The 26,506-nt window shown below is 28.1% G+C and overlaps 1 protein-coding gene across 21 annotated transcripts in view; it reads right to left on the reverse strand.

The window, feature by feature from the left end:
- The window catches only part of LOC107436679 (RNA-binding protein Musashi homolog Rbp6), a 480,532-nt gene that overhangs the window by 342,555 nt on the left and 111,471 nt on the right, over window positions 1-26,506 (reverse strand). For all 21 annotated transcript variants that reach the window (XM_071182213.1, XM_071182219.1, XM_071182217.1 and 18 more), the window contains exon 5: window positions 9,541-9,582. In XM_071182213.1, coding sequence (XP_071038314.1) covers window positions 9,541-9,582 — 42 coding nt within the window. The remainder of the gene's footprint in view (window positions 1-9,540; window positions 9,583-26,506) is intronic.

Here is a 26,506-nt window from a genome sequence, read left to right on the forward strand (position 1 = left end):
ATATTTTTTAATCTTATAAAAGTAACTTATTTTAACGGGAAATAGCTTTTTTCCTTAAGATAGAAATTAAATATTAGGAATACCAAACTAAATAAATCTTATAAACAAATCATACATTTCGGAAGTAAAATCTCTATCCTGTATAAAGTAAACACTTAACATCTTATGTTCTAGCTTTTAACAGTTTCTCAAATACCCGCATGCAATAACAATTTCAAAGTGCAAAAATACGTACAATAAATGTAGAGAAATTACTTTTTGATGATCAATTTAAGCAACGTATTTCTAATATTTAATTGAAAATAGTTTTCGATTTCTGAATTATACATACGTTTGAAAAATCATTTTGAACTTTAGTTCGAAAAGTATAATTTCACAAATCATACATTTGATCTGAAAATAATTTTTAACGTTATAAAAAAGTTTTTAGTTTTAGGCGAAACATAAATAAGCAAGGGTCTGTTTACAAATATGCTAACTATTACGGATGTAAATACATTTATTTAAAGAGGATCTGACATTCTAAGACGGATAAAACATTAAACATATTTTTTTAAATATAATTTTTAAATTACTTATTAAAAAATATTTTTACAAACAAGTGTTTTTAAATTTAAAAAGTTCTTTGTACATCCGATTTACAAATTTATAATTTATTTTAATTATTTACTGCCAATAATTATAATTTTCTGAGACAACTGTTTCATTCAGATTTCGAACAAAACTAAATAAAATAATGATTTTAATTTATTTCATCTTCTTCCGACAGTTTACAACGCGATAATGAGAATAAACATTATTTATTTTAATTGCATAAAAAATATTTTAATCTACGAGTCATTGTTAATTAAATTATAAAAAGTTTCAATTTTCACGAAGAACATTAAAATTTGCAGTTTAATACAGATAATGAAAGTTTTTTACGACTTATGAAATATGTAAAATTAATTAATTAATGCCAAATATTTTTATTCATTTTTAATCAGAATTAATTAAATCAGAAGCAAAATATATAATTAAGAAAAACTTTTAAAGAAATGTGAAAGAAATATTGAATTTTGAAATATGGATATATAAAAGAGAAATAAGAATTCTCAAAGATTTTAAGAAAAGGAATGACATAAGAAGATAAATTGAAGCTTTTTATGTTACATATATATAATATACACATCTGACAAACTCAGTTTTTAACATATGGATCAACCCACCTCTTTATTATTGTTTTTAAAAAGATATTTAAAGGAGGGAAATTAAATATAGTTATAAAACAACTTTCGTTTTTTTTAAGCAATGCAAATATTGATATATCTATTTGTTTCATAAATATCTGTTGTTGCTGTATCTTTTATAAACCAATATGAAATCCAAATAACACACATAAGCGTTATAGACTTACTATAGCTTCAACTGGGTATCTGCAGGTGACGTCATCGTAGGTAAATCGTGGCATTAGTCGATTCAGAAGCCAATCAGGTTCGACAGATACGCGTGACGTCTCTTACAGATATCCAATTAATTCCGACTTAAATCACATGATTTTGGCGTAGTCACTTCACTTCTTCTCGAGTTGCGAGCACCTAAGTTCAAACTGAAACATTGTTCAGCTATGAACCAAACTCAATAGCAGAGAGAACAGGGAGGAAAGAACAAAAGCTATGTGGTGCATGAACCCTGGTGGTTTAAGTTCACATCAGCAGCTTGTAATGGTTGTAACAAGAACCTCTATAGAGTTAATTTTTACGGGCTTTATGCTTGGGTGTTATGTAACGCCTAATGATGGTACATAGCTAGTACAGGAGTATATAATATATCCGAAATCGTCAGAAAGCAATGTCCAAATCAATCTGGACAGCACTCTAATTTTTAAAATTTAAGTTCTTACTAAGGTAAACGAATATAAAAATAATTTGTATCTTGTTTTTTCAGTATATTCTTGTGTTATTCGTTATTTTCGTTCGATAAAAACAAAGTCCAATGATTCTGAAACCACCAACTTTAAAACAACTAACATTTTCCACCAATATACATCAATGTAGGTTTAGAAAATTCTACAGCAATTTTCATTTTAGACATTAACATTCCTCTCTATTGAACCAAACCTGACTTGAATAGGAACACGAAGAAGGAACAGAAGTCGACAATGAACAATAGTGTATCCAACTAATTCGATTGATTATTTTATAATAATGGTAACAAGATACTCTTCAGAATATATTCCTATGGGCTTGAGCGTGATATCATCTTTATCTAAACATAAACATGCACGAAAACATCTGAAAGGAATGTTCAACAACATACTACACACTAATTTTGATAATATAAACATGAATACAAAGAATTTGTATCGTCATTTCACTATCAAATGTTTAATATTGATATTCAAAATTCAACAGTAAGTTAAAAATAATAACTCCCTTCATCACCACCCAAACATGGACAAGCATCTGGCCCCATTTTTTAGGCTCTATCTTTTAGAGACCATGGTAGGAATACCGCGTAATTTTGATCCTGGTCAGACGACGTGGATAGCGCCTGAGCTCGTATCCCTTTCTCCAAACTTCCACACCACAACCAGGGCATTCTGTTATGACAGATTTAACGTGCATCTTGCTGCGTATACTCGCCGGTTAGTTTGTCAGCCACCCGAATCAAACTCACTACCAACTCTTCAAACAACGGTGGGAGTGACGCTTTAACCGATTGCGCTACCGGGATATAGTATGTTTTGAATAAATAAAGTTATAAAATCCCATTAATACTAAAGCATGGATAAAAGTCATATCCATTAATATCAAGATATCTTTACCCAAGGAGACAATGCCGCGATCATTATTTTCTGGTCAATATTGAAGTTTTAACCTATTCTTCCAAGGATTATCATCATTATTTTCATTGAAAAATAGAATGAAAAACATTGCTTTTCTCTCATTCAAAAGCAATATGCTAACGATTCTTGATTTGAAATCATTACCTGTGGCCTTTCTTTATTCTGTAAGATGTCATGCGGAACTTGTACTTAGAAAGTATATTGTTCTATATCGACCAACATGAACTAAAACAATATATTTTCGCAAATGATTGTAAGGTAATAATAACCCGCGCTGCGCTTTAGTTTCGTCAAAAATAGTGCCACAATGATCCCGAAACCCATCAACTTCAAAGCAAGCAACATGAGAGATCTAGTTGACACTTTCCGTCGATATATAGGCTTACTACAGCTTCAAACAACATACATGCCAAAACAAAAACATTCCTCTCCAATGAACCAAACACAATCCGAGAAAGAAACAGGGGAGGAAGGATGCTACTAGTTCGATTGATCAGCTTGTAATGATGGTAACAAGAGACTCTTTTGAGGTTATTTTCTATGAGCTTTCTTGCTTGAGTGTGATATAATCCCTAATAATGTTACATAATCCCCGACGGAGCATAAGACATGGACGAAAACATCTGAAAGCGACGTTCTTGGTTGCAATTGCGTTTCTGTATTATCCCTTCCAAACAAACACAACTGAGGGAAAAATAAAAAGGGATAAGAGGGGATTTCAATTCGTTGATAATAAGAGAGGGTTCTTAGGGTTTGGAGGGATTTTGGATTATTTTTCGAGGAGAGATAGGAACTTTTAGGATTGGCCAGTGTGAATCTGAACGAGGTCAGAATATTGACGGATTTATAAAATCCAAGGCTTGGATTGATTTGGGGACAAAATATGCTTATTTTCGTTTAAAACGCCAAGTCCGTAATTATCTTAATAAAAACAGAAAGAATTTAAAAATATTCAAACTATTGTTAAGATAAAAATACATTTGGAAAATTTCTGCTCAAGGTTGAACTACAATATCATAATCTTAAGCCAAAAAAAGCAACAGCAAATTCATAATAGAGCATTTATTGTTATCTAATGAATTTCTTTTAATTTACTTTAAAAAAAAACTATAAATAAATTATTTTAAAATGGATTTATAACCACTTAAATAGATTTTCGAAATGAAGATATTTAATTCACAATAAGTTTGGAATAAGAAAAATTAAAAAAAAGAGTAAATTTGAAAATTTAAAATGTATGCATATGTATGAAAGCGATTAGGAAAAAAAAAAAGAAAAACCTTACTTACTTTGTAATGAGACATTTTGATAAGTTTATCTAGCAATTTAATTAAGTCTTGTTGAATTAATTATAATTTATCATCAATATGAAATAATCAATTATTAATATGTAATAATTTCTTTTATTTAAAAAGCACATAACCCGACTATAATCAGTGTAATACATTACTTTTATTAATTTATTCCATTATTAAACTAAGCTATAAGAAATTAAGAATAATTTCTTGAAATTTAAGGATGTTCAATTATTTCTAAACAAATCTTAGACACCACGAATCACAACACATATGTTTTTGCATAATAAGATGCTCAAATGATTCTTAAATCATTCTCTTTATTTAATGTTTTTATTGATCGTTTGATATACAATCTGCATTATTTACACTGTTATCTACAATTGTAAAGAAATCAAAAATGGTCAAAATTACCAGAACATGGTAAAAATTGCAGTGTTTTTGGCTCTGAGGAAACACCAAAAAGCAGGGAAATTTTTACTAAAGCGTTATGGTAATGATTTAGGTAAAATTAACAATAAAATATGATTTTATAAGTAATAAAATTTGGTAAATGTGGTAACATTTGGTAATTTTATCATGATACTTTAGAGCATATATTATTAAACCAGTTTTAAATTTTTTTTATTCAGTTTTTTTTCTTTTTTTTATATATAAATGAGTTATAAGAAGAACTATAATTTTAAAAACTTGAACTTTGGGTAAACCATTCACCATATGAATAGAAAAATTACAAATGAATTCTTTAAAAAACGTATATTTTAGTTTCATTGACCGGAATTACGTTACTTTTTTTTTTAACCAGAAATGTCATTACCATACATTAAGGAAATTTTACCAGAATTTTTTCCTCCGTGCAGTAAAAATCTTTCAATAAGCTTCTTCTATACTTCAAATAAGCTTCTACACTTTTTTATACATGAACTTGAAATAAAATACAAAAATTACTTGTTACTTAAAAAGTTGAAACCAAAAAATTTTCTTCAATGTGTAACTTAAAATGTTTTTCTTCATGTATGTTTTTCGAAAATATATTAACTCTTCTGTAAATAAACTTTCATTAACAACTTGTATTCACCATTAAAAGGAATTTCATAAAATTTGATAAATAAACTTTAAATTAATTAAATTGCTTAACTACGAGCAAACAAACTTAGGAATGTAACGCTACAAAATAAATGCGTTGCTGTAATGAAAGCCGGCATACAATTAAAGACTGGAATATTCAAAGGTACTTAAGTGTTAATTAAATATTTAAAACAGTTTAAGTGTTTGCAAATTAGCGTTCAAACAAAGCTATGGGGATTGAAAATAGATTTATTACTTATTTAAAGCAAACCGAGTTTTCCTTAAAAATTAGAAACTTGTTATAAATTAAAAAAAATTAATTTTGATTGTTTTTACCACTTAAGGATGTTTTTCGAAACTCTTCCGCCAAGAAAAATATTTTTAAAAAAAACCAAAGTTCATAAACTTTGAACTCGAGGCTAAACAATAGTTTTTAAATACATATATCATCTTATCGTAGAGAATAATAGTGGGAACAAATTTTTTTTCCGATGCATAATATTTTTTAACAGATGGTGATTCTCTTATCACATTAATGATTGTCATTATTGATTTAATTCTCATGATTGATTCTCATTAATGATTCTCTTATCACAGATTTCAAATCTGTAATCAAATATTCTCTCCAAGCTGCAGTTTTTTTAAAACTATATTTTAAGTATATATAATTTTTTTTATCGATGTACAACAAGTTTAAAAAAGTTTTATAAAATAGGGTATTGTGTAAATGTCGCGATAAACGGAATTAAAATTACATAGAAACGCGCTGGGAAATTGCGACATACGCCGCTGGAAAGTGTTTCCTATTATGAAATGCTTCTTAGTAAGTTTTTGAACACGTCATAAAAGGAAAGCACCCCTAGCCGCTTACAATGACAGTTCCATACAAGGGTTCCTATGCAATTAGATTTGCCTTACTAACTCTCCCAGAAATTTAACGCAGTATTTATGCGACTACCTGTTTAAGGTTTTTAAACTTATATATTTCGACTAAAAAAGGATTAAAAATGTGATTTTAAAGTGATCTGTAGCTTTAGGAACAAAACTTATTTCAAATTTGATATCCTCACATACAAATTAGGCAAGATCAATAATTCGTATAAATACAACAAAAAATTGTTCCTTCGTATTATCTGTCACAAATTAAAAGCAACATAATCTTCTCTAAAAAGAATTATTTCATGACTGAAATTTATTTCATTATTTTATGTCAGAACCTTCAAAACCACCAAAGAATATCTTTAACAGCCTATAAATTAAAAAAATTTCCACTTTTTTTTTTCCTAATTTTTTATGTTGGAAAGTGGCGTCTATATTTTTTCTTCAGATAGTAGCTCTGTTTCGGAGAAATCGGCCACTCCAATTTTATATCAATAATTTTAAGACACTTTTGTTTAGGAATTTAAATTAATATTTTTTTTACTATTAGAGACAAACTGATATTTCTAAGTTTAACTAAGTTCATAAAAACACTTTTGATTTTTTTTTACAAGCTTTCGCTATTAATTGTTACGTTTTTGAAATTCGTGGAGTGAGGTGAAACTTATTTCTAATTACCTCAATAATTAACTATTTTTCTTAAATTAAAAAAAAAGATTTAAATATAATAATTAATATTAAGATTTGAGAATAAACTATTATTTAAAAAACAGTAATATAATACAGATATTTTTGGAAAAATTGTACATTTTTGGGCAGATAAATATTTTTTTAAATAAATATATCATAATTACACATTTTACTAAATCGCCTTCAGAGATGATGACATTTTAATTGAAAAAAAGAGATTTAAACATAATTAAGATTAAGATTTGAGAATAAACTATTATTTAAAAAACAGTACTATAATACAGATATTTTTGGAAAAATTGTACATTTTTGGGCATATAAATATTTTTTTAAAAATAAATATATCATAATTACACATTTTACTAAACCACCTTCAGAGATGATGACATTTTAATGCTAAAGATATCGCCAAGAAATATTTACATAATACTTTTGATTCAAACACAAATTATTCATGAATTTGAAAAAAGAGTAAATGAGCTTATTTGCACTCATTGATTGCGCTACTTGTTATTTTTGAAACTGTTAGATTGTTAATAATATCGTTTTTAAGGAATAAAAAGAAGGGGAAAAAAGACGACATAATGATGAAGCTGTCTTTTCCCTTCGAAAGAAAATTTGCTGTACAAAGGGTCAATATTTCCATAGCGACGGACACAAGAAATCCATAAATAATTCAGATATATAAAAAAAAGGCTTCTTGTAATTTATCTCTATGTCACAAGCTTCTAAGTTCCATTGCAGAGGAAAAATGATGAAAAAATAAGTAAAAAAAATAATATAATGAGAAGTGGGAATTAAATATTCAAAATAAGAAATTGAATTTTTGCAAAAACATATTTAAATATGTATAGATACAAGAAATGTAGCCTATATTCCCTTTTGTCACAAATGTTTCATTTTAGCAAAAATTTTAATTTGTAACTATTAATTTTTCGGATTATATTTGGAATCGTTATTTTTTTTAAAATACATTTTTTACGATATTAATTATCACCCCTCTTCCTTTTTCTTAATGCCTGGCATTTAATTAATACGTTCTTCACCACTGACATTGCTGAAAGCGTTTATGAGTTAACGTTAGCCGATGAGCGCCTGAGAACATGATGTTATGATTTTCTGCTGATCAATAGACGGCGCTGTATTGGTTTATGAGTTAACGTTAGCGGATGAGCACCTCAAAACATGACGTTACGAATTTCTGCCTGACCAAGAGACGGCGCTGCATTCGTTTATGAGCTCGTTCGTTGATGAGCACCTAAGTACATGATGTCATGCCTGACCAACAGACGGCGCTGTATTTGTTTATGAATTTGTTGTTAGCCGATGGGCACCTCAAAACGTGATGTTACGAATTTCTACCTGACAAACACAGGGCGCTGTATTCATGAACAATAACTATGAGTGCGTATCACATGGGTGTCATTCAACAGATTGGAATGAAGGATTATAGTGAGGCTTGCCAAATACTAAGCCATCAATATTATTAGTTTGTATTGTTGACATTATTAAATTTAATTATCATTAAATATGTTTTTTTATTATTCATAGACTTTTGTATATTGAATCATTCAGCAATACGTGACTCCAGGAAGGCGAGCAACATTCACACGCTACATTAATATTTTTACACACATTTCTACGCTACATTGATATTGGCCATAGTTTTTTATTTTTATTATTTTTTTTAAGAAACGTTTGTGAAATAATTTTTATTATTATGAAAGTTAAACCAAAACTGCATAATATGAGCTTATAAACGTAAGTAAACATTAAAAAATATTCTTTAATTTAAATGAATTTTTTATGTGGAATTACCTATCCATTTTTTTAAAAAAAAAAAACGTTCTTTTTAGTATTAAGCTGTAAGTCCATTTTTAAACATATACAACTTGTTTTCAGCAAGAAAATCAATATAATTTAGAATTAAACCCTTGCTTCCAGTCTAATATACTTAAGCAAAGACTTTTTTTATTTCTCTATGCAAAAAAGCTTTGAAGAACAGCATTTAATAACATAAATAGTTTATAGATATGTTATATGTTATTTTGAATAAACAATGTCAATCGAAGAAAAAAATATGAAAAATGAGGTTGATTTGAAGATTTGGATTCCAAATCATAACCCACTTACACACTACCATTAATAAATAATTTTTAAAGTTTCAACACCATTCACAAATTTAATATCTAACAAATAAAATTATTCTTCTGGTAAATAAAGTGAAGTGAATTTGGGCTTTATTAAAACAACTATAAACCTCTCAAAAGTAAAATTTTTTTATTCAGATTGGATAGAACGAAACTGTGCACTTTTAAATTGTGAAATTTTAATCAATTGTAACATGTGTATCATAATTTTGCAAATGAATTTAAAGAATTATTGCCTTTGTTTAAATAACTATCCTTTCAAAAGTCAGACAAATCATTTATTTACTTAGATTGGAATAGTCTTAAAGTTCTACGCACATTCAAATTAAGTAATTTGAATAGATTTTAACTTCGGTGTCATAATTTAACAAAACAATTTAAATAACTAAATAAGCTTTTTTTAATAACTAAAACCTTTTCAAAAATTAAATCAAACTTTTTAACATTCAGATTGTATTTATTAAAGTAAGTATGAAAATAGATAAGCTTAGATTATTAAATTGTTACAGCAAATCATTGAAATCATGTCACTGAGCAAATTGTAATAATGTCAAAGTAAGAGAATAAGTTAATAAGTAACAATGCATAGAATAAGTTAAATAGAAGAAAAAAAACATAACAGTACGCTTACCTTTGGGTGTGCCCGTTTTGGAAAGGCAACTTTGGGGTCGATCTAGAAAGGAAAGAAAAAATTACTGATATAAGATTTGAAACTCCCATCTCAAAGAAATTCTTACGATACTTAGTAGCAAAAAATTAGTCACTTGTACATCAGCAATATATTTGAAGGAAAGTCAACATTTACAAATGATTGCAAAAAGTATAGTTATTTGTAAAATTAAAACCTGTATCTGAAGAATACTATTTTTAATGTGGCAGTTATAATTAATTATATACCAAGATGAAATTAGATTCAAATTATTTATAATTAATGCAATTTTTTTTGTTTTTAATTTGTAACAAACTCGTGCAAAATAAATAAGTCATCTTAAGTTCTAAGACTTAAAATAGTAAAATAACTACGTCATCTTGAGTTGAAATGCTTGGAAATACGGAAAATACTTGGAGAGAAAAAAATCTAAGTCTCTTTTTTTTCTTTTTCTTTTTTGAAGATTATTTTGAAAACTAACAACTAACTTTAAAATAAAATGTTGACATAATGTTTTAGATATAGCTTTTGTAGAACGGACAAGTCAAGTTAAAGTTGATTAACAATATTGGTAAATCAGAATCGTATAATTTAATCCAACTCTTCAAGAAATGTTAGGGTGAGTTATATTTATTACCATACGATCAAATCTGTAATGATAAATAAATGTCTACAAAACCCTTTTAATATACAGCTAAACATTTGCGTTCAAATTTAAGAGAGCATATAATAATCGGAAGTTACTTTGCTACAAGATTTTATGAACAAATTTGAAATCACTGAACGTATTTACACATAGTTTAAAAAGTAATTAGCGATTTTTTAAAATGCAAATCGTTTTAATACAGAAACAAATAACCCCCGGTCTTAATGCAAATATCTTAAAAACGAAAAAACTTTTTTAAATGATTATATCATGAAGGATTTAATTAAATTGCTATAAATGTAAAAGACTTAGTGGCTTATATTTGTTTCGTTGTAAAAATATACATGAAATAAAATTTTAAGTCATAATAGTCCTTACAATTAATGATAATTTCAAATAAATTAGAATTTGAAGTACTTTATTTATTACCGAAGTTGAACAGCCAAAGCATGATGGTTCTGTGGATATGTCCAATTCCGTACCTTTGTTACTTTAAAAACAACCGAGCAGACAAGGGATCCTCTGAATCAAGCAGTGGGACAAACTTCTACTAATTTCGCTGAAATATTTTTGATTGGAATTATCCCTAATTAGCGTTGGATGGGAAATAAAATCTAACACGGTAAGGTCGACAGTAAGGTTAATATTTGATGCTTAGAAAGAAATATTTATTTCGAAAGGAAGTTAAACACAATAACAACTGAAATTTGGAATATTATTTCTAAATAATTAGGTAGATTTGAAATTATAAGATTTTTTAGTTTCAGCGAACAACGAATTTTACCATTCCTAATCTAAGAGCCGTGATGGCTCAATAGATTGAACGCTCGCTTACCAATGATATGACCTAGGTTCGAATCATAGCGATGGCTCGCCCATTTGTGTTTAGCTTCCACTAACTTGTACTAACTAAGTGCTGACTTAAAATGTCGTTGAGCTGACCGCCAAAAGTTTTTGTGGTTTTTTTTCGTCATATAAAGCAAACAGTGGTTAGTTTTGTCAAAGAGTCCTATACAAATGCTTTGATCCAATGCCTCATCCAGGAGTTCCAATTCATTTTATAACTGGTATAGAATAGCGAACCCAAATCTGAATTCACGACTCCCAATGTTTTACTCCGTAACCTTGTAATTTTGAACCCAATTCTGAGTTCACGATTCTCAATGTTTTACTTCGCAACCTTGTAATTTTGAACCCAACCAAAGACAAAGGAACTCCTGCATCAAACACTGGGACAGACTAGCCTTCGTGGAGGACTTTTTGAATTAACTAACTAGGATTTGAGCTACATGGAGAGGTAAACCATGAAACATTTCATTGATTAGCCCGATCGCAAGAGGATTATCTATCTACCACAGAGGATATCTTACTGATCCCTACAAAGTTGAATATTGATAGCTGGTTCTGCAATTCAACGCCGGTAATGATATGAAATAAAATTCCTAGTCCCAAATCTTAAATTAAAAAGAAAAATAATAAGATGAAAAAAATACGCAAAAAAAACTAGATAGTTGCTATTTAATTTCCTTTCAGATTAAAACAATGTATTTTCGCAGAATTATTGTATTAAAAGCTAAGACTTTTAAGAGAGTGCAAAATTTTGTTGTTAAAATAAGTGCAAACTATCGATGGCGAGTGAGACTTCAGATTAAAACAATGTATTTTCCCAGAATTATTGTATTAAAAGCTAAATTTTGTTGAAAAAGAAAGTGCAAAAAAAAAAAGAGTGAAAATTTTTTGTTGTTAAAATAAGTGCAAACTATGATGGTGAGAGAAACTTCAGATTAAAACAATTCATTTTCGCAGAATTATTGTATTAAAAGCTAAGACTTTTAAGAGAGTGCAAGTGTTTGTTGTTAAAATAAGTGCAAACTATCGATGGCGAGTGAGACTTCAGATTAAAACAATGTATTTTCCCAGAATTATTGTATTAAAAGCTAAATTTTGTTGAAAAAGAAAGTGCAAAAAAAAAAGAGTGAAAATTTTTTGTTGTTAAAATAAGTACAAACTATGATGGTGAGAGAAACTTCAGATTAAAACAATGCATTTTCGCAGAATTATTGTATTAAAAGCTTAAGACTTTTAAGAGAGTGCAAATGTTTGTTGTTAAAATAAGTGCAAACTATCGATGGTGAGAGAAACTTCCTTTTAACATAGACGCTCTGGAGCAAAGAAAACAAAACAGAGAGTAGATTGTTATCTTAACAATACCTGGTTGCAAAGGTAAACAACATATGATGAAAACACTGAAAAAATAGTCTAGGAAGACTAAAGGGAGAAAAAAAAACATGAAATAGTTCTCATGTTTCCTTTCCCACAAGCAGGGTAACTGATGATTGTTATACACCCAATGACCGGACTTCAATATCCAAACAGCAGGACCGATCAATGCCGGATTTTCTTTTCAAATTATGAGAAACTATAGTTATAAATTTTTGGAAGATAGTATGTTGTCCCTACTCAAACAAATTATTACTTTAAGGTTGTAGGTATTATATGATTTTTGAACAGTTTTAATTCTATATTTAGGTTCGGTTACAAAAGAGATCGGTTACAAAATCATACGTTTGTCTATGGTTTGTAATGAAAATATGACTGTGGGAGAAAATAACCACACTGTTAGAATTTCCATTCTTAAATTACGGTAAAGAGCATTTTCTTTACCTTTATGATTTTGAAACCGTTTACAACTAGTATGGTTAGAAAATCATGAATACGAAACTATACGGTTTTTTAACCATTTACAACTAGCATGGTTTCAAAACCGTAAAAAAAAATAATAATTTAACTTGAGATTGGAGCTAGGCTTTTCGTTAGATAATGGGCATTAGAGTTCGGTTGAGGTTGAATAGTGTTTTATCAAATGAACCGTGGAATGTGATTTAATTAGTTATCTGGTTGTTTCTCGTATCGTTAAGAGAATAGAAATCCAAGACTTTGCAGCATGGTTTCAAAACCGTAAACAAGAAATTTAACTAGACATCGGAGGTAGTATAGTAGCTTTATAATGCTACCAACTATGAGTGAATGAGAATATCATATTCTATCAACCGAGGGTCACAAAGAGGGGAGTGCAGGACACTAGAAGCTCGTCATGTGTTGAAGGGAGTGAATGAAATATTGTTGCTGGGACTCGAATCCCCGTTGTGTCAATCATGAGATTGAGAGTGAGGTCGATCATGGGATTCACCTATCGTAAGAGAAGGGAAATACTAGTCTTTTTTGAGTTAAACAGCTTTATGGTGCTGACATCTACGCTTGAATGCGAGAATCGTATTCAAATAGTCTATAGTCACCAATTGGGGAGCGCGTGGGACACTGGAAACTCTTCATCTAATGACAGGAATGGAGAAAATATTGTGGTGTCAATATATTGTGGTCAAACCTCTGTTTTGACAGGCATGAGAATGACAGATTAGCTCTCACGGCTGCAGGAACTAATTGGCTTCATTAGGTGAGCCTAGCTGATGCAAAAATTATGGTAGTTTAGCCGTGTTACTTGGTTATGATAGTTTAGAAAGTTAACGATTTGAAAACCATCTTATTTTTGGCTTATTTTTCAGATAAAATAACAATTTTAGAATTTGTTGTTTAATAATTTTTTCCGTGAAATTTCTAACAGTATAGTTTAATTAATTCTTGTAAAAATTTAAGAACACTTGAAAAACTGCACCAAAAGTACTGGTAGTTTATACCGTAATTTGAACAGGAATTTTCTGCAGTGTAGATTGCTATCTAGTTCGTATGATTCGTAAAATAATTTTATCTCCTGATGACAAATTGTTGAAATGAAGAAAAAAAATTATAAATAAACGAGTTATTTGTTTAAAAAATATAAAATCTCCTACATGCTCTAACTCATACCATCGTTATTCCGTTAGATAAAATAATAAAATTTCTTCCGTTATTTTTTATTTATTTATTGATTTTTTTTAAAGAAAATATGATCAGAGAATAAATAAATACAACAATCTTTTGTACTTAGGTAATAATTAAATCGAAGGAGAAAGAGAGTTAAAAGAAAGTTAACGGAAGGAAAAAAAGTTAAGGACGACACAGTTAACTGTGAGAAGCTAGATTTCAAAAATAGTTCGCCAAAATTGCTAATCGATGACTTGCCAATCGATACGGTTTCTCTCAGAGAGTCGGATATCGGAAAATGTTTCCTTTTTGGCGTCTGTGAAAAAGTACACATACAACATTGATACTGATACTAGTAGTCGTTATTTTCTTTCCTAGGTTTTTTAGGGTTAGATTTTTTTTAAAAATAATCCCATCACTATTTTTTAATTTAAAATAATTGTAAGATTACTGTAGAATTTGTAATACAATACTTACAATAATGTGTATAATATTTACAATAATCTAACATTTTTACACGTAAAATTTCTGTAAAGGTTAAAAATAAAACGGCAATTAGTAATGTTGTTGCAATATTTATTAAAATATATGAAGTTTTTATTTAATTTATATATATATATATATATATATATATATATATATATATATATATATATATATATATATATATATATATATATATATATATATATATATATATATATATACAGGGTGATTCTAAAAAGATGGGCAAAATTTTAGGAAGTGATAGTATTTACCCAAGCAAACAATTTTTATCAAAGAATGCATGGTCGAAAATAAAACGCAAAACCGCTAGAGGGCGTCAAAGTGTATGTTCTTATATGAGGCAAAAACACACAAAGAACGATGAAGTTAAGTTATAAAAGCAAATTTAATGGCATGTGATTACAATAAGTCTTTAAAACAGTGGCCGGCAGCGGCTATGCACGTAGTACAACGGCGAAGAAAAGATAGGCGAACATTCTGAAACACACCAGGCATATCACGAACTTTCCCTGCAGCGGCCGAAAGCTTGGCGAAAAGTAACGCAGCGCAGTAATTCGCAACAGGAATGGAGCTTTCACGTTTGCATCATCAAACAACTTTCCAAATGGGCCAGCACCTTTGCGTTTTGTTTTCGACCATGCATTCTTTCTGAAATTTCGCCCATCTTTTTAGAATCACCCTGTATATATATATATATATATATATATATTTTACAGAAAAATGGTATTTATGTACATAGAAGGCAATAATACCCCCAGTGAACATTTTAAAATTACTATTATTTGTAATTTTTCATCAAATTGAGAATTTAGCAACTAGTCATGGCCTCAATGCTTTCAAAACTGTGAGGATTAAGAATTAGGTTTCATATAAAGATAATAAAAACAACCAGACATACTGCAAATAGATATTCGTCGAAAATTTAAAGAAAAACTCTTATAGATATTTATAGCAAAAAAATTAAAACTATTGTTAGGATATATAATTTTAATGTTTAACTAGATATTTCTCACCAAATAATCACCAATAATTTGTAATAAAAATTGAAAACATTATTCGTATGCAATAGTTTTAATGTTAAGTAAGTTTTATACCCAAAATATCCTCATGATTTTGTAATAAAAATTAAAACTATGATTAGTATTAATAGTTTTATGGTTTAATTAGTTTTATGCTCAAATACTTTCACAAATTTGTAAAAGATATTAAAGCTATTTATAGTATAATCACTGAGAAAAACAGTATGGTCAAAATTATTGGAATATGGTAAATTTAACGTGTTTCTAACTCTAAGGGTAATTTTTACTACAGTAATTTTTACCGTTGGGCTTTGGTGATGAGTTTAGTAAAATTAAGAATAAATTATTGTTCGATAATATGTGTTAAAATTTGGAAAATGTAATAACCATTAAGCGTTATTAAATCCGATAAACCGTTATCATATGATCAGAAAAATTACCAAATGATTGGCTTAAATACCGTATATTTTGGTTTTATTCTTAGACCGAAAAGCCAGTACTGAAATTTTACCAGAATATTTTTCACCATGTAGTTAAATGCTTAAAAACTTTTTACACAAATAACCACCGCAAATTTGTAAGAAAAATGAAACTAAAACGTAGGGTATTTGACATTAAAAAAGTACTAGGAAATCATACACGTATAAATAAAATATAAACATCAAGTTATTAGGCATTTATAGTTTGATTGATAGTGTTTAGGGAAAAATATGAATCAGAATTATTTAAGGAAAAGCTAGGCATAGAAAAATTGATGCATACACATGGATTAATCTGGCGCATTACTGATAATTCTTTAGTTTATGAAACATTTATTTTAAAGTTTTTTTTAAAAAAAATCAAATTAATTCAAATTACCCAAAACTACTTCAAATACAATTTATTTGAATGAATATCCTAATCGAGAATATAATAAATTATTTGTTTTACAAATTAAATTATGTACTTATACATTTAAAAACAGTTTGGCTCAATATGTAATAAAATATATTATTAATTGAATGATAAGAGAAAAATCAAATTTCAAAACGTAAATCAATAATAAAAGAGCGAAAACGATAAATGTGAAATCCTAAAAACAATAACGGCAGTGTTGGAATGGAATTTACTTAATAGCCGCCTCATAACTTACACAATAAATCAGAATACTCAGCTTATTGACAGATTTATAGTTATAGATAGAAATTATTAATTTTCTATCATTAATGAAGTATTGTGTTGTAGATTTTAAGAAACGTCAATTCTCTTTGATATTCACTTCATTAATTATAACATGATAAAGCCTGTAGAAGAAATAATTGTACTATCTGCCTACGTTTTATTTTATATTTTATAACCGCCGCTGAAGAACCGACCCAATATTTGGGTTTACGACTACTAATGTTCAATTCCATAGCCTTGTAATTTTGAACCCAATCCAGAAGACAAGGGAATTCCTGGATCAATTTTTGGGAGAAACTTGCCTTCGGAGAGGACTTCTAGATGGAACTAGCCCGCATTTGCGTTATATGGAGAGGAAGACCACGATAACCTCGCATGGTTAGCCTGACGGCAATGGGACTCTAATCCACGATCCGTCTACCTCGGAGGATATTTCACGTCAGTACTGTGGTCAGTGCAAGCTGGATGCGAATTCGTATCAACCAGCCATCACTGGGATTCGAACCCGATTTACCTCATTGGAAGGAGAATGCTCTATCTCCTGAGATACGTTTTAATATTTAAGACTCTAGTTCTTTTTCTTCAAACTTTCACAAAGTGAAAAGAAATATTAAAATCGATCTCTGTCTTTTTTCAACCATAAAGCCTTAAAATTAGAAATAAGAAAACGATGTCAAAAATGGGTTATTTTTTAATTTTTTTTTATTACAGGATATTTGCGCTAAGGCAGGAAATATTTTTTTGACACATTAAAATAGCTAACGGGAAAAAAAGAATAAAGATAACTGAGTATTTATCGAAAGGATTTCACAATTTAAATATAAAAAGGTTAAATGAACAACTGAAAGTATATCTAACATGAAAATATACATCTAATATATTTTATATGCTATCGGACAAAATACATTTAATGGGTTTGAATACCAAAAGGAAATAAATCCAAACAATGAATTTGAAAAATTCATGGGATTTATACAAATTACGGTTTCAAATGTCTGACAAGAAAAAGCGCAATTAATAAATGTGAAAACATATCGAAAAAATTAACAATTATAGGATACCTAACACTTAAAACACCTAACGTATAATAGAAAACAGCAATGAAAAAAGTTTAATAGCTATAAAATTAAGTAAAAATAATGAATTTCGACAACTAATTAGATTCAACCAAAAATGAGCAAATAACTCATTTAAAAATCAAACAGGAAAATATTCAAACGGAATTAAATACCTAAAAAGAAAATACTCAAATAACATAAAATATGCCTATTAATAAATTAAGATGTATAAATTTATTTATAATATAAATTAACGTGTATTAAAAGTAGTATATATGTGAACAAAAATATCATTTTCCAATTATTTTGCGAGTAAATTAATTATTTTTTAGATTTAAAAAATAAAGCTATGAATACTTGAAAACATGAGGTTTATTACATTAAAGAAAAACCAATTTCTTCAGACAAATACTTATTAAAAATAATTGAACCAAACAAAAGCTAGCAAACACATTATATAAACATATAACAAAATCTTATTTGCCGCAAATATTAAAGCTATAATGTACCTTAATAATTGATATCAAAATCCTCATTTCCAACGAAATTCAAATTATAGAAACAAAATCTATAACTTAATTCACTGACTTTTTTCGCCAATTACAACAAACAAGGAAATACTTTTATTTCATTTTCTTAAGAAACAAACATCAAAAATTGAATTCAAAATCGTGGAATCTTTCATTCCACATCATTATCTTCAAAATTCATTTAAAAATAAGTAACTGATTCTAGAATAATTTCATTTGTTGATTCGCATTCCAAGTTTTTCTCCTCATTAAGCATATAGCCACATGTGCAGAAAAGTATTTTTCCCCGTTGTTAAGGGATATTAGTTGGCCTTTAATGCATGTTTTATATTTGATTAAAGCTCCATTTTGTAATCAAAGAATCAGCCGCTTTTCAAAGCAATTTATGAAAAATATCTTCATGTAATATGCGCTTACATATCACGGTAAATACGCAAAGAAACGTATTTAAAAACAGATATCGTTTGAATTTTATATTATTAAATACGAATTCTTAAATACGAATAAAATTATGAATTTATATTATATAAAATATGAATTTAATATTATTAAATACGAATAAAATTATTAAAATGATTATTTTTTAGGATATATATATATAAAATCTTAAATCTCCGAAACTGCAAAATAACTAAAATCTAATACAATTATTCTACACGATTACAGAACTAATAAAAATAAGAAGTTTGCAATCTGAAAATTGTCTACTTCTCAAAGCAATTAATGCAATATTTTTGTTTGAGAATTAAGTTAATATACGGGTCAAAATATTTCAAATATTATAATCTTACCTTTTATGTTATTATAAATCCCGGTATCACTTGAATTATTTATCGTACATAATTCTGCCTTATTCTCCATCGTACTTAGTAAAATACTTCCATTTAAAACGCTGCCAAACGATTTAAAGATTGGAAGAAAAAAATTTTTAAACCATTGCCAAACGATAAAAGGTTTTTTTTTTCAAAAGAAAAAACTATTTCATATTGTTATGGAGTAGAAAACTTATTAAATTAATTAAGTATAAAACAAGAATCGTAAATATTCATATTCATTCATAATTTCAATTTTAAAGTTTCAAAAAATAATAATAACTTATAATTGGGTATAATATATCCTACGTCACAGGTTGTGTTGTTCCTACTAAATTTAACCCATGAACGGCATTTTCTGCGAGCCTAACTTCAAGCCACAAATAAACAAACGAAGTGTTCGATCGTTTAAATAGCTGCTCGCCAGATTTTATTGCATTATAAAGAAAAGTTATTGAAACTAAATACAACTAAATAAACAACAAGAACTAAAACAAATAACAACAACTACTAATAACAATAACTAAATAAACAACAACTAAATTCCATTCGTTTAGCATTGCGTCATATGTTGTTCCTACTAAATCGAAGTAGTTGTGTTTTTTTCATATTATACCCAATTATAAATATTTTAATAATCTGAAAGAATTCTTTTTCTCCAAACGATGAAAAATGATAAACAAAGCACAGTTACGACAAAAATATTAAATAAAATATTTTAAGTAATTAATAACTGAAAACGATCAAGTGTAAAACAGAAAGAGTAATACAGTCCAACTTCTCGTAATTTTAATTTTTAATGTTTAAAAATACAACTTATCTTTACCAATATTTAAAACAACTCGCTAATAATTTATAAATTCATATAAACTAACCTTATATTCAGAGAATTCTTTAGGAATTATTAAAACATTACTTAAACAACAATAAACTATAACTAATATAACCAATTTGTTTATACAACGAATAAAACTAATTATTATCGACATTTTCAGCAAAACGAGAATAATTCATAATATTTTTTTAATAACCTAAAAGTTAAAACATTCTACATGATTCATTCCTTATTTTAGAAGTTATTTAATGAAAGATTAAGTCTAAAGTGGGATGATGAAACATATATCTCTCTTCGTCTATACAAAATTTCAACAAAAAAAATGCTTTCAAATGTAAAAGTAAATTATTCCTCGTCAACAAATTAAATACGTGTGAAGAATTGCAGAAGAACGCCACCAACTCATTCGTCTTGGTAAACTTTCTTTTTTTACTTTTTTACCGGAAATATCAAGTAAAACGGAATAACCTGTGACAACACCTGTTAATAACCATTTGCAGACTCTTGATGGTGTAAAGAAGAAAAAAACTGACGTAACTAGTTGTTTCTAAACCGACGGGACGTCCCACGCTTTGTCATTGAATCCATTTATTTGCATAACTGATCATACGGTCTTTATTTTTGCAAGTTTTTGTTGTTGTGGAAACAGTTTACAAAAGTGTAAAGTTCAAGTGGTAATATACTAGCTTATATTATCGAGCAATATCCTATAAACTATATCAGTACTATTAGCTATTTAGGTTAACTGAGGGGAAAAAAAAGTATGATCAGAATCAGCAGAATATGGTAAAATTTACCGTGTTTCTCGCTCTATGAGAACACCAAAAATTTCAGCAATTCTTACCGAAGCGCTTCGGTAATGATTTCGGCAAAATTAACAATAAAATATTGTGTTTTAAATATGTGATAAAATTAGATAAATGTGGTAAAGTTCGGTAATTTTATCACGAAAAATAATACTTAGGAGTATGTCATAATGACCATTTGTTCTGTTGATTTTACTTTTTAGTTTCGTATTTTTACTAAATGTGTAGCAATAAGGGCTAAAATTTTGAAAACCAGAATTTCTGGTAAGCCTATAATGTGAAGAGAAAAATTACGTAATGACTAATTAAAAAACTGGACATTTTGGTTTTTAATACCAGAAGTATGGTTCCTTTTAGTATTAATGTTTTACCGTACAGAACGGTAATTTAACCAGATTTTTTTTCTCCGTGTATCATTTAAGTATTTTTGAGTTTTTTGACAGTGATACTATGTGAAAACGTTTCATAGTTAGTGAGGATTGGCAAAAAATCACACTTTTTTTTCAATATCGCTATTTTTAATCGAAATTATTATTTCTCTATTAAATAGAGAAATAAAAGAAAACAACAAATTGTTTTTAGTAAAAATATTATCCATACGCGCGTCATCTTAAATAGCTTAAAAAGAACAAAATTTGCCATTTTGTTGATTTTTGCTTCAAAAATCAATAAATCAAAGACATAAATGATATGTAATTTCAAGATATTTTAACGTATTAAATAAAATAAAACCCCATCATAAAAATTTTTACTAAAAATTTTTAGGTAAAACAAAAATTTAAATCGAACATTTATGTTATTATAGTTCTCTTACTAACATATTTTTAAAGGATTTTAACAAATAAGGTTTTTTAAAACTTTCATAACACATCTGATTTATTAAAGATTTAAATAAATTTCAATGAATTATTTTCCATCTTTCGTGATAAGTTCTGAAGGTAAATTTCAGGTCAAAGGTATATTTATCAACGTTGAATAAATGACTCACAAGAAGTTATCAGAGTTATGAAAGTTGTGGACTATCATTGTTCGTTATCAGGTACGTATCTTATCACTGATAAATAGTAAATAATCAAGAAATTTATCAGAACTTTTACTTCTTGTTTATGCATGCATCGTCTTTGCTGTTGAAGGATATAATAAGAATAAGACAATACAGCATTTATGCGAACAATGTGTTTCCGTAGTTAAGAGACTATTTTATTTATATGAAGCGGATAGATTTTTGCTAAGTACTTAGCGCAAAAATATAAAATTAATCATTTACATAGAATAAATAAATTTATATTTATTTCTCTTATTGAGTTAAAGCCTTTTCTAGTTATGAAACATTAAGTATAAATATCAACTAATATTTTGCCAGGTTGGCAAAACTTTTTCCGCTGCAACAGACAATCTATGCACTTTAAAAAAAGTTTTAAAGATGTGCCCTAGTTTCCATTATAGACATGGTGCGTAGTCATATTTTTCAACAAAAAATAAGCACCTTTTAAGTACTTTTTAAGCACTAAAGATATTTTTAATTACTTCATAAGAAATTTATTATTAGGATCTGTGCAGCAATAATTCTTTTTCTTTCGTTTAAAGTTCGCAATTTATAAACATAAAATTAATTAAATTCAAAAACTTTACATAATCATGATAAAATAACTAGTTTCTTATAAATACTGGAGAGAAAATTGTGAAAAATCATGAATTTTTAATAATTTAAAACGACACTCGACACGGCAAGGAAAAATATTTTTTATTAAAAGATAGAAAATGAAGCACTTTTTACAAAAAATAACTGTTTTAAAGGCTTTTAAAATACGTAAATCAAAAATAAGCACCTTTAAGCACTTTTTAAAAAAGCTATGCACCTTGATAGAAACTAAGAAAGAAATATCATCCTTTTATTGTCGGATGGCCATTTGAATGTATAGAATGATCAATAAACAGAAAAAAAAATTCTGGTAAAATCACCTTACTGTATGGCATTTCTAGTAAAAAAATTCTGGTAAAATCACCTTACTGTATGGCATTTCTAGTAAAAAAATTCTGGTAAAATCACCTTACTGTATGGCATTTCTAGTAAAAAAATTCTGGTAAAATCACCTTACTGTATGGCATTTCTAGTAAAAAAAAATATAGCACGGGTTATTAAAAGCAAAATATATGCTATTTAAACCATTCATTTAGTAATTTTTCTGTTCACATGGTAACGGTTTTCTGAAAATTCTGATTTTTAAAATTTTAGTTCTTATTACCACACATTTAATAAAAAATACAAAACTGAAATGTAAATTTAACCAAATGTATGGTTTTTATGCCTCGCTCTAAGGTATCATGATAAAAAGTACCAAATTTTACTTTAGTTATCAAATTTTACCAAATTTTACCATATTTACCAAATTTTATCATATATTAGAAAACCATATTTCATTGTTAATCTTACAAAAATAACTACCAAAGTGCTTAGGTAAAAATTACAGGTGTTCCCATAGGTAAACATTACGGGTGTTCCCATATTACTAGGTGTTCCCATAGGGCCAGAAACACAGTAAATGTGTCCATATTCTCGTAGTTTTGACCAAACTTTTTCTCTCAGTGTACAAAAATACTTCAGCTTGAAAAAAGATCTAAAAGCTAATATGTTATGTTTTGTGAGGCGAAAACGTTCAATTGGCAAAAATATTTATTAAATCCTGAAAATTGTTCCATAGCAACTAAATTTTAAAACGTAATTAGGTATTTGTATCTTTATATTCATAAACTAAGCCATGTTAGTAAATATAAACAAACATCAGAATATAGTAATTTAATCTTAACTTGTAAATTGCACTAAAAAAACCATTATAATAATTTATGTTATTTATAAACCAATAACCCCACAACATGCTGTAATAAAGTAACTACACTAAAATAGCACTTCAAAAAATTTGCTAAACACTCGATATATTTATGTATTTAACTGAATAACAGGATATAATTAAGATGCTTTATCACCTTGCTTTATTAGATTTCTAATGTTTACCATAAACAATTGAGTAAACTGCCAAGTGTTATCACCAACTAAGGCATGTCATTACTATTACCTCTTAACAAAAACCATTTATTTTAACTACCTTAATCAGATATTACGTTAATTAATGGCAAGTATACTAGTAAGTTTTTTTTTAAATCTACAACTAAATATTCCTAACAGCACCATTGATGGTAATAGTTAGCGGGGGCTGGAGACTAATCGATAGCTCTGTTAAGATTTCAAAACATTTTACTAGCATCTCGCAATCGATTTTTCCTGCGGTTCTCATTAATTTGAGAGAATAGCATGCAGAAAGCTTTTACCTCTTAGAATAAATTTTCGAATTTTACACACATGCTAAAGTGAATTGAATTAATCAAATGGAATTTATTTCGAATAAACATTTGACTAACAAATATAGTTAAAGATTGTTTACCTTTTCAAACATTATTGTCGATAATATTATTCCGCAAAAGATATTCGATTTCATATTTAATACCTTTTCAGTAAAGTATAGAAATGATTTCTGAATAATTAAAATGCTATTTAATTTTTGAGGAGTTGTTACTTTTTAAATTAAGAAATAGTTTTGCGAAATATTTTAGGAGTACATTAAATTTATGAGTTAAGTTTATAAATAAAAACTATAATACAAAACAAGAAGTAACAAAGTACTGTATAAAAAATGGAATGTGGAATGTAACTAAATCAACTTCATATTAGTATGACAGTAATTCACGGAGAAAAAATAAATTCTGGTAAAATTACCGTAATATATGGTTATAATGACATTTCTGGTTCAAAAAAACAACAACATATTTTTAGTAATAAAACCAAAATATACGATATTTAAACCATTTATTTGGTAATTTTCCCGTCCATATATGGTGACGGTTTACCAGAAATTCTGGTTTTCAAAATTGTACTTCCTATTAACACGCCTTTAGTGAAAAATACAAAACTGATAAGCGAAGTTAACTGAATAAATAGTTTTCATACCATGCTCCAAGGCAGTGTTTCTCAAACTTACGATTTTTGTGTACCCTTTCTAAATTTTTCGTAACGCTGTGTACCACTAATAAAAAAATTTATGTATTTTTCGCTATAAAAAAATTGCACTTAAAAATCACAACCGGCTGTTAACACCACTAATTGTTAACTCTGCAAAAAATACCCAATAGAAAAATACGTAATCGTAAATTTTCATGGCTAGCTTTGTTTTTAAATAAAATTTTTTGAAGTTTTCCTTTGTTGCAAGATATTTCGCATAAGAACGCGGATCCCCGCTAAACTTTTACCGTACCCTTTGGGGTAAGCGTACCACACTTTGGGAAACGCTGCTCCAAGGTATCATGATAAAATGACCCAATTTTATCATTTATACCAAATTTTATCACATATTATAAAATCATAATTTATGATTAATATTACTAAAATCATTACGAAATCGCTTCGGTAATAATTAATAAGCTTTTTGGTGTTGCCATAGAGCCCGCAACATGGTAAACTTTTCCGTATTCTGGTAGTTTTGATCATACTTGTTTTCTCAGTACATGATCTAAATAATATAAAATATGATAGCAATGTAAGTACTTCATGTAAATTTCGTATCAAGGCATATGCATCAATAATGTAATTTTTTAGTTTACTAAGTCAGCATATATTTTTTTCCACTTTTGAAGTTTCTTGCACCAGCTAGGTTAAATCCCTGACATTACCGATAATATACAGGCAAAATATAAAACAATTAAATTAATTACCAATACTACCAATGTTACAACTACCAATGTTCAACTCCGTAGCTTTTAAATTTTGAACCGAATTCAGAAAACAAAGGAAATACTGAATCAAGAATTAGGAGAAATTAGCCGTTGTGAAAATTTTTTGATGAAACACCCCGCATTACATGGTGAGGAAGACCACGAGAACCTCCCATGGTTAGACTGACTGCAAAGGGAATCTAACCCATGATCCGTCTACCACTGAGGATATTTCACGTCAGCACTGTGGTCGGTACAAGCTGGATGCGGATTCGTATCGACCAGCCATCGCTGGGATACGAGCCTAATTGGAAGGCGAACGCTCCATCCCCTGAGGCATCGTTTTAATATTTAAGGCTCTAGTTATTTTGCTTCAAACATTCATAAAGCTAAAAGAAATATTAAAATAGTTCTTTGTCTTTTTATATTCAACTATAAAGCCTTAAAACTAGAAATAAGGAAACAATGTCAAAAAATGGTTATTTTTTAAATTTTTTTTTTTACGGGATATTTGCGCTATGTCAGGAAATATTTTACTGACACATTAAATTAGTTAACGGGAAAAAATCCGAATAAGATAACTGAGTATTTATCGAAAGGAGTTTCAATCTAGATATTAAACGAAAAAACTGAAAGTTATGAATATCTAAATGAAAATATACATCTTATATATTTTATAAGCTATCGAACAAAATATATTTAATGGATTTGAATATCAAAAGGAAATAAATACAAATAATGAAATACGGCATGGGAACTCTAACTCATGATCCGTCTACCACTGAGGATATTTTACGTCAGCGCTGTGGACGGTGTGAGAAATATATAATAAAAAATCTGTGAAAAATTATGGGCTAAATTTAAATAAATTTATTCGTGAAATAAATTTCTCAGAATTATAAGTGCTGAGATAATATTTGGAGGTTTAAGTTTAAAATTTTTCATGCAT

Source organism: Parasteatoda tepidariorum, chromosome 4 (genome assembly GCF_982258835.1).
Source record: "Parasteatoda tepidariorum strain Cologne lab strain chromosome 4, Ptep-v5.0, whole genome shotgun sequence".
NCBI lineage: Eukaryota > Metazoa > Arthropoda > Arachnida > Araneae > Theridiidae > Parasteatoda > Parasteatoda tepidariorum.